This window comes from Sinocyclocheilus grahami, unplaced genomic scaffold (assembly GCF_001515645.1).
Source record: "Sinocyclocheilus grahami isolate Dianchi unplaced genomic scaffold, SAMN03320097.WGS_v1.1 scaffold1082.1, whole genome shotgun sequence".
NCBI classification, from domain to species: Eukaryota; Metazoa; Chordata; class Actinopteri; order Cypriniformes; family Cyprinidae; genus Sinocyclocheilus; species Sinocyclocheilus grahami.
This window is the reverse complement of record NW_015506261.1, coordinates 241288-251303: the sequence shown is the minus strand read 5'-3', so window position 1 is coordinate 251303 and position 10016 is coordinate 241288. Positions and strand designations below refer to the sequence as shown.

Below are 10016 nucleotides of genomic sequence, written 5' to 3'. Positions count from 1 at the left end.
TAGTAAGAGATTGATTAGCTGGTTCAGGTGTGTTTAATTGGGGTTGGAGCTAAACACTTCAGGACACCGGCCCGCCAGGACCGAGTTTGGGCACCCCTGTGTTAATTCATGCGTTCATGACCTCAAGGTTAGATTATTGGAATGCTTTATTGGGTGGTTGTTCTGCACGCTTAATAAACAAACTCCAGCTGGTCCAAAATGCAGCAGCTAGAGTTCTTACTAGAACCGGGAAGTATGACCATATTAGGCCGGTTCTGTCAACACTGCACTGGCTCCCTATTAAACATCGTATAGATTTTAAAATCTTGCTAATTACTTATAAAGCCCTGAATGGTTTAGCACCTCAGTATTTGAACGAGCTCTTATTGCATTATAGACCTCCACGTCCGCTGCGTTCTCAAAACTCTGGCCATTTGATAATACCTAGAATATCAAAATCAACTGTAGGTGGCAGATCCTTTTCCTATTTAGCGCCCAAACTCTGGAATAACCTACCTAACATTGTTCCTTGCTGCTGTCGCCTCTGGCTTGCTTAGTTGGGGACACTTCATTTCCAGTGATATCGTTGACTTGATTGCACAAATACTATTAAACTGAACTGAGCTGGATGATGACATTACTGAATTCAATGATGAACTGCCTTTAACTGAAAAATGAGTGTTTACTATTGTCCTTTTGCATTATTGACACAATATTTTCCTAATTAATGCTGTATATGTCAATCTGTATTGTTAAAAGCGCTATATAAATAAAGGTGACTTGACTTGACAAACCACTGACGGTTTTTATGGTAATGTACGTAGAGCTAATAAACTCAGATTCAAGCTGCTACGTAGCTTGTTTGTGGTAATAACGAAAAGAAAGATTTTTTTTAACAGCAGAAAAAGTGTAAAAGTACGTATAAAAGTGACAGGACTAAAAAATATACTATTTACAAGGCCAACACCTTGCATTATTCTTCACTCACTCAGTCTCTCTCTCTCTCTCTCTCACACACACACACACACAGAGAATTCATCGCCCTGTAAATCAACCTCACAGTAAAAGCCCTGTACAATTTTTGACGGTTAGTTGTGTGTTTTAGTTTCCATGGTCCTAACAAAGTTACTATTATTAAAATGTTATTGAAAAAAAACATGCATTTTATATAATATTAGGCTATATATATACAGTATATATATATATATATATATATATATATATATATAGGCTTTTTTGGAAAAAGGCATTAACCAAAAATAAAAACTTGGCTCTTTGGTCAAAAAAGATTCCCAACCTCTGGTCTAAGCCATATTCCACTGGGGAGATGAGTGCTACAAAAAAAAGAGTAAATTTGTCAAAATTGTAGAAATAAAAGATTTGTCTATAATTTAAGCACAAAGTTTACACCATTACATAACTTACCATTCCATACTAACTGAAGAATAAACAAGATGGCGCCGAGTATGGCCGCCGTGTTGCAAGCTCTGACCCAAACTGCCAGGTTTTGTTTGTTTTGTATGTAATTTGGATGTTTCTTGTTCTGGATTTTGTCTCCCTAATTGTTTACAACAGACAAACACTTCTGGATATTGGTTCTACAGTTACTCACCACAAACCGGACTTTAAATTCCTCAACACCGACTCGTTGTTTACAAACAACACTGCGGAGCCCTTTGTTTGGGCCGCCTGACCGCGACGTCGAAAACGGAGCCGGAGGAGAGGAAAAAAAGCCGGCGTCCTCGTCAGATTAAGACCACCACTACCAAGTATCCTATTGGCTAACGTCCAGTCCCTGGACAATAAACTCTGTGAACTGAGAGCATGGATTTCTTTCCAGCGTGAGATCAGGGACTGCTCCATTATTTGCCTCACAGAAACGTGGATGTCTCGAGAGGTACCAGACTTTCTCCGTGCATCACGCAGATAGAATACCAGATCTCTCAGGGAAAAGCAAAGGAGGAGGTGTATGCTTCATGATCAACAACTCATGGTGCGATCGGAAGAATGTACATCCTATACAATCTCTTTGTTCTCCTGACCTGGAATACCTCACGCTTCTGTGCCGGCCGTTTTGGTTACCGAGGGAATTCACAGCAGTCATCATTACAGCTGTTTACATCCCCCCTCAGGCCGACACAGATGCAGCACTCAAGGAACTGTATGGGCATTTATGCAAACAGGAGACCGTGCACCCTGACGCTGCATTTATTATAACCGAGGATTTCAACAAAGCCGATCTTAGGAGGATTGCACCAAAATTCTTCCAGCACATATCATACAACACACATGGAGATTGGATTCTGGACCACTGTTACTCCCCCTTCTGTAAGTCCATCCCCGCCCACCTCTAGGCAAATCAGATCACTCTTCCGTTCTGCTCCTGTCTGCTTACAGGCAGAATTTGAAACAGGAAACACCCGCCCTCAGGACGATTCAGCTTGGTCGGACACCGACAAGAATGAATCAGCCTACAGAGAAGAGGTGCGCACACTGACTAACTGGTGCCACAACAACAACCTCTCTCTGAACATCAGGAAGACCAAGGAACTGGTGGTGGATTTCAGGAGACGGACCAGTGAGCACTCCTCCATCACCATCGACGGGACTCCAGTGGAGCGGGTTAGCAGCTTCAAGTTTCTCGGCATTCGCATCACCGAGGACCTCACCGGGACTACTCACACACAGTCAGTAGTGAGGAAGGCCCACCAGCGTCCATTCTTCCTCAGGCGACTGAAGAAATTTGGTCTGAGCTCAAAAATTCTCAGACAGTTCTACAGTTGCACTGTGGAGAGCATCCTGACCAGCTGCATCAACGCCTGGTATGGGAACTGCACCGCTCTCAACCGGAAAGCCCTGCAGAGAATAGTTCAGACAGCCCAGCACACAATTTTTTTTTTAATAATTAAAGTGCCCCTATTATGGATTTTTGAAAATTACCTTTCATGCAATGTGTAACACAGCTCTAAGTGAATGAAAACATCCTGCAAAGTTTTAAATCTGAAAGTGCACCGTGTATAAAGTTATTGTCTCTCAAAAGAAAGAGTCGACTCTGAATCATTGAAACGAGTCGTTTTTAAAACGAATCCCAAGCCATTTCATGAAACTTTAGCATATTGCCCGCCCACTTGTTGGTCTTTTGGCGTTGGTCTGAATGAAAATGCAAATTCATTCTTTGCCACTATGTGCTACTTTTGGAGAGGTAAAAATAGCGGTTTCCCCCGGTAACGCTGTACACAAAGCACTGCTCACAAACGCTGCTTTATCAGGCATCACAGGCATGATGAAATGAAAATGAGACCAATCGGACCAATCACCGCAGATTAGCATCACGCAAAGGAGGGGTTTGGAAAAATTAATCGTTGAACGAAACGTTTGGGAGTCGTTGAGCAAGCAAGGTAAAAATAAATGCATATTATAAGACAATGAAAGTGTTTTTGACCTTGCATGCATGTCAACCTGTTATTGGGGACTCCCAAAACCAAAATATAAACCTTTCATAACCCATAATAGGGGCACTAAACACTGCGTCGTCAGAGTTGGTATGTGGCTTTATTATCAGAAACTTGCACTTAACATTTTATGAAAATCAAGCTCAAATGGAGTTAACAAGGTTTTTGACCAGCGAATGACGGAGATCTGTGTTTTGTCTGTCAGTACAACAGCCGCATCTGAGGCAACAAGTGCATCGCATTATACGCTATCAGCAACTTACAGGTTATAACATTTAATGTAGCTATATGGGTGCTTAGTTTTTCTTGTCGTTTAATACAGTTGGCCAAAATCTCATGATATAGACGATGAAGCGTTATATGCACAGGATATTTAAAACGTAGCCTACAAAAATAGCCTATTTTGGTTACAACTAGACGGCAAAAGCTATTCTCCGCTCTTCAAATACACCAAGAACATGAGCCTTTACAGACATAGTGTTTTAATGAAGAAAACGCTGTACTTATTCAAACATCAGTTATTTATTATTTACACTGCATTGCGAACAAGCCTAGATCTGTCTCCAGGCTGTGCGCGCTGCGAGGCGGGGTGAAGTTATGAGGTTTTGCCAGTAGCCCCTCACTGCAGAACACAAGATCCAGGGGGCGTGGTTGGATCCACATCTAGGGGGTGGAGATTGGTAAGTTAAGTGGTGGAGATGGGTATGTTTAGGGGTGGAGATGGGTGGGTTTAGGGATCAGAGGGTGGAGACAGGTAGGTTTAGGTATACAGTATGTAAGGTGGGAGGAGTTGGATCTGGATCCAACCTCGCACCGGATCTTGTGTTCTGCAGCGAGGACCATCTGCTTAAACCCTGCCTCTCGTTAACCCCGCCTTGCGTTCATCTGCCTCCATTTCTGAGTGCAACGCACATATCTAAAAATCCCATTAACAACCGAAGAATAGAATCATTTTTTTTCCGACTTGAATGTGTCACAATATGAAAGGAAATATCTGGCCAAAGTTTTGTTTTATCAAGACTTAAAATCTGTGATTTCTTGAGTATATATGTGTATATTATGGAAATGTGTATAATGTGTATATTGTGTAAAATGTGCATATTCTTATGTATATTGTTATATTGTTTTTCATATCTTGTTGCTTGTACTGCCATGGCACAGAGTCTTGTACCTAATAATTTCACCATCGTTACACTTGTGTACCCGATGTGTGACAATAAAGAAATTTAGATTTAAAAAAAATATATATATTTTGGAGAGTATCACATATGTAAACAATGTATGCTTTTCTGTGTCAGCAGCACCGTACACGGATACAGTGTTTACATTGTTTACACTTTGATCTGAACGTAAACAACGTATCCGTGTACATACGTTGCATACGTTGTTTGCGTATGTGATACTTGCACTATAGGGTGGCGCGGAGGAGACGAATTGTTGAATAAAGTCATTATTTTTATTTTTTTGCGAGAGAGCTCTCGGAATGCATCAAAAATATCTTAATTTGTGTTCCAAAGATGAACGAAGGATTCATCTAACAGGTTTGGAACAACATGAGGGTGAGTAATTAATGACAGAATTTTCATTTTTGGGTGAACTATCCCTTTAAAAAGTTAGTGCATTCATACCGGGAGCAGGAGCAACGCATGAGTATCACGCAGGAGTTCAGAATAAGCATGTCTAATGTGTTTTTAAAAGAATTGGAGTATGTCAGAAAGGAAAATGAAGAATCAAAAATATGTATAGAAGACATATGTTAAACTTGTTATTAATTATTTAGTTTGGGTGAAAGTATGGTGTATTATAAAAAACATTATAAACAGCATGTTCTATATCGAAGTATGACTGAAATAACATGATCGGAGCTGTTGTCTTGATTGTGCTTGCTGTTTCCTATTTATGTGAATCCCCATATTAACAAACTTTCAAGACTATCAAGTTTCCCCAGACATGTAGCTGCTGCTGTGACGCTGTTTCCAGTGTGAATACTTTCTGTAGCTGCAGTGGCGATGTAGTTTCACTGACGTGAAACCGGCATAAAGGTGCACCAAACATTTCACAGAAATATATTAAAATTGTATTAATTTTGGATTGCTTGGTTGCAAGCATAGGATGATCACAGGATGAAGTCTGGTTAAGCCAGACTTCTTAACTAGCTTAAAGGGCACCTATTATACAAAATTCACTTTTACATGGTATTTGGACATAAGATGGCTCTAAAACACATGCAAATAAGTTTTTAGCATGACAGACATGATAATCAAAATCAAACAGATGTTTTTTTACATCTGTTTTTTTGTATTTTATCTGAGATACGAGCTGTAAAGGCACAGCCCTATTCTGGAAAGGGGCAGGGAGCAGTAGCTCATTTGCATTTAAAGAGACATGTACGAAAACAGTGTGTTTTTGCTTCCACTCAAACAGGCATTTTCAAAATAGTATAATAAATGATCTGTGGGGTATTTTGAGCTGTATCAAACACCTTCTCAACAACTTCTCCACAAAGTCCATGAGGTACCTGTACAGTACCTGTTTTGAATCCAAGAACGACTCTAAACCAGATTGATTTCAAGCTTCTGAATTTACTTGTACATATTGGTAGCTGGAACCCTCCACATCTGAACACCTCTGAGATGGCCCTCTTTCCCCACCACCACACTGACGTTGCTGTTGCGGTAGGCACTGTCGCACTGGGCTTGAGTTGGGCCTAGAGGTCCACTTGCTCCACAGGAGGTAAACCACCATGTCATTAGGGAAGCCTCTGAAAATAAAATGTTGTTTTTGTAATGTTTTTACAACTTTTGGTTTTGCCATCACAGGAATAAATTGCATTTTAAAATATATTCAAATAGAAAACTGTTATTTTAAATCATAATAATATTTCACAATATTACTGTGTTTGTTGTATTTCTGATCAAATAAATGCAGCCTTGGTTAACATACGAGACATCTTTTACAAGCTTACTATCTATTAAACAGTAATGTATTTGTGTAATGCACAGGAATGGAACCATACCTGAAGCTGAGGGTTCTGGGAGAGGGCTGAAGGAGTCTAAATCATGCAGTAGTCCTTGTCCAAGAAGCAGTTTATTTAGTTCTTAAAAACCAGATATGGAAAGAGAACAAGGAACACAAATGAAAGTATGACACTTAGAATCAAACAACCCCCTGTGTAGTTTTTTTCTTTTTTGAACTTGCCATTTTTACTTTTGGTTGCCTAGATCAGCATTGTATTCAATGCTGGTTTCACCAAAAACATCTTAACCAGCTTTTCCAGCAGGACTTCTTTAGTCAACCATCTCCACTAGGACAATGATGTTGATACAGTTGATTCTTGCTAGTTTATCAGTCAGAAAGCCACTAAACCAGACACAGCCAGGATAAACCAGCCTGGACCATTATGGACATATCTGCTGGTCTAAACTGATCCTTTCAACAGGGTTTAAATACTAGCTTTTACTGGATAAGATTTAAAGATGTTGAGGGACCACAGACTGTGACAAAGATAATATGACAGCAAGAGGAGAACTAAGCAGAAAGCTAAAGATTATGTTTAATGAACAGATGGCTCAGAAATTTCTCAAAATCACAGATTCTGGGAAACAAAGTTAACGTGGATACTAAATCTTGACTTTCACAAGTCTTGAATGCCAATTAATGGGCTTGTCAATTCCTGCGGTCAACCGTGTCGTGGCAAGAAACCTGACTCTGAAGATCTGTAAATGCTTGTTAGAATAGCAGAAAGATTATTGTTGGCATTTTTACGACATTTGCGGATTGTGAGATAGGAGGTCCTCTTATCGGTCTATGTTCCTTCAAAACGAATCAAGCGGAATCTATATCAATTGCGTGATGAGAACCATCTCCCTCTGCTAACTGGAGACAGCGGTTAGACATCATGTGTGTGCATCACATCTTAAATTCTCCGTCTGTCTTACTAAATACTCAAATTTTGTGAAAACGCCCTATCACTGAGTGCTTGGATGCAATCGTGAGTCTGTGGTGTGGTCAATAAACTTTTGCACCAGGGATGAACAAATGAACCATTATTCTGCCCGAGTGTTGAGTGTTTGGGTGCAAACTTATGTGTACATGTGTGAGGCAGAAAGGTTACCTGTGTCAAAACATGCTGCACTTAATGAAATGTCATCCAGTGCAATGTTAGCTTTAGATCCAGAAGTCCAGAAGGCCTGCACTTTAAGATGGAAGCTGTGCTCAAAACAAATGACAAATTATTTTAGAATAAGAGCAACGGTGAAATCAGATTTATTAATGTAAATGTAGACATTTAATGAAATTACATAACTCAAGTGCAGGTCAACAATTCCACTCTAAGCAGGGTAAGAGTATTCCTCCGACAAATTTCAATTAGATTTTTTTTTACTTTACTTTTGTTTTGAGATACTCTTTGTCAGTAAATTCCCATTTACTTGGTAAATGTTTTATTTAGAATTTTCTCGTTAGTCCAAAAAAAAAAAAAACGCTTATATTGAAGCCAGTCTGCCAAAAAGACAGGTTGTGGAATGTGCCACTTTATGACGGAAAAGTGTGGCTAAACACCGCCTCCGCAGAAGAAGATCAATGCCTCCTTTTACATCATGGCCTGTTTAGCCCCGCCCACCAATTCACGCATGTAGTACATAAATGACAAGAGCGGCAAATGCAGGTCTACGCAGAAACCAAACGAAAAACTTGATTTGTTGAACTTTATTTTTGAGTAACTATTTTCATTACGTGATCATTATTGCTTTGATATTACAAATCGTTTGATATGTATTGAATATTTATGCATTTTTAACCTAAATCACAACAGCGTCCATCTGCGAAGGATGTACGCTGTCAAACATACACAACTGTTAGCCAATCATAGCAGTGGGCGTTTACTTCCGAGTCTACAATCTGTCACACCTATTCAAACAGAGCGTTCTGATGAAGGGGGTCAAAACAGAAAATAGCCTATTACTTCTAAAGGTTGATTTTTTTTCATGTAAAAATCTTGTTAACATTATAAGTGGATCTCAGAGAACAGTACGAAATAAAAAAAAACAAAGGCAGTTCATGACCCCTTTAATATTGTAATGTTAATTGTGCATTTTTATGATTCATTTTAGCTTATCATCAACTTGCAAACCCTTTGCAGTTTGCAGAACCTGAGTTTGTAACTAAATATATTTGATCTAGGAATTTTACATCAATATACTTCAAAAATCTAAAGAAAGTCTTAAAATTAAATGATTAGATTACAATTCTATGAAAATCATATGACAGCTGAGATAAGATGCCCCTGATGGTTTCTTTTGCTAGATAGGGGATCCTTTTAACCCATTACTGGGACAGGATGGTATCTTTATATGATTTTGACTTTACATTATATTTCTTCTTGGGGACTAATAAAAGTATTTTTCTGTCTGTTTAACCATGCATTTAATCATCTCACCCTTTTAAGATCCCTGTAATCGGCAGAGAGATCTCTTGCCAAGCGTCCTTCCAGTGTCCAGATCTCTCCCAAATCAGTGGAGAAGCTGACATTCCGTTCTCCACCACTGACAGGAGCACTGTTCCATTGAAATCCCCGCACAGATACAGAGAGAACTGCAACTACACAGAAAAATTAGCAGTTGAGCGTCTGCTACAAGACCAGATGCCCCAGAATAATATCTTATTCATGGACAATCAAGTGTAAAATTGAAACTTTGGCTGAATGTGTTGTTACTCTGTGTAAGCTATTTGTAGATAAGCTGCAGAGATGTGTCCTCATTTTTCACGGACAATTAACTTGAAATCTGCCTCAGAATCCAAATACTGTGGCACAGACAAACCACTATTTTATGTGAACAGTCATACATACACTACTACTCATAAAGTTGTGGTTAATAAGTTGCTTTCAGCAAGGATGCATTAAAATGATCAAAAGACGTATAATATTACAAACGATTTATACTTCAAATAAAAGCTGAAGACTGAAGTAAACATTAAAATAGAAAACAGATATTTTAAATTGTAAAAATATTTGACTATATTGCTAGTTTTACTCTATTTTAGATCAAATAAACGTAGCCTTGGTGAGCATAAGAGACTTCTTTCAAACACATTTTTTTTAAAAATCATAGTTTTTGACTGTCAACATAAACTCTTACCTGACAGTCCTGATTGGACACAGTTGAAGGAAGAGCTGGGCTTTGAACCAACGCCTCACTTTCTTCACCACGACCTCTGACCTTTAAAAAAAGAAAGTGCCCTGAGGCGAGAAAGTATCAGTACTCTATAGAGTGCTCAGATATGCTTACAAGACAAAAAACTTAATAGGCGAGGTTGGAAAACATCTAAAAAATGGGCTTTTAAAGTCTTCCAACACAGTGCAGACAATTTTATAAAAAAGGTAGAGTTTCTCACAAACAAAAAAAAAACAGTTTGTCTTTTTTTTTTTTTAAAGTACATTTCAGTTTAATGACGGAGATCTGTGTTTTGTCTGTCAGTACAACAGCCGCATCTGAGGCAACAAGTGCATCGCATTATACGCTATCAGCAACTTACAGGTTATAACATTTAATGTAGCTATATGGGTGCTTAGTTTTTCTTGTCGTT

The 10016-nt window shown here is 38.9% G+C and overlaps 1 protein-coding gene across 1 annotated transcript; it reads right to left on the bottom strand.

Moving 5' to 3' along the window:
- Positions 1–6013: 6013 nt before the first annotated feature.
- On the bottom strand, positions 6014–9665 carry LOC107566546 (ALK tyrosine kinase receptor-like). The gene is made up of 5 exons (XM_016252013.1): positions 9569–9665; positions 8869–9029; positions 7546–7640; positions 6448–6528; positions 6014–6192 (listed from the first exon to the last, which is right to left on the bottom strand). The coding sequence occupies exons 2-5, from the start codon at positions 8958–8960 to the stop codon at positions 6014–6016; spliced, it is 447 nt and encodes a 148-aa protein (XP_016107499.1). The 5' UTR covers positions 8961–9029; positions 9569–9665.
- Between the last annotated feature and the right edge of the window lie 351 nt (positions 9666–10016).

What these genes read in the sequence shown, in the direction of transcription:
- LOC107566546 (XM_016252013.1), bottom strand. Translation starts at nt 8,960, where the DNA reads ATGTCAGCTTCTCCACTGATTTGGGAGAGATCTGGACACTGGAAGGAC. An exon ending in ATTACAGGGATCTTAAAAGG is followed by an intron (nt 7,641 to 8,868) that starts GTGAGATGATTA and finishes TTTTGAGCACAG; the next exon opens with CTTCCATCTTAAAGTGCAGG. An exon ending in TGCAGCATGTTTTGACACAG is followed by an intron (nt 6,529 to 7,545) that starts GTAACCTTTCTG and finishes CTGGTTTTTAAG; the next exon opens with AACTAAATAAACTGCTTCTT.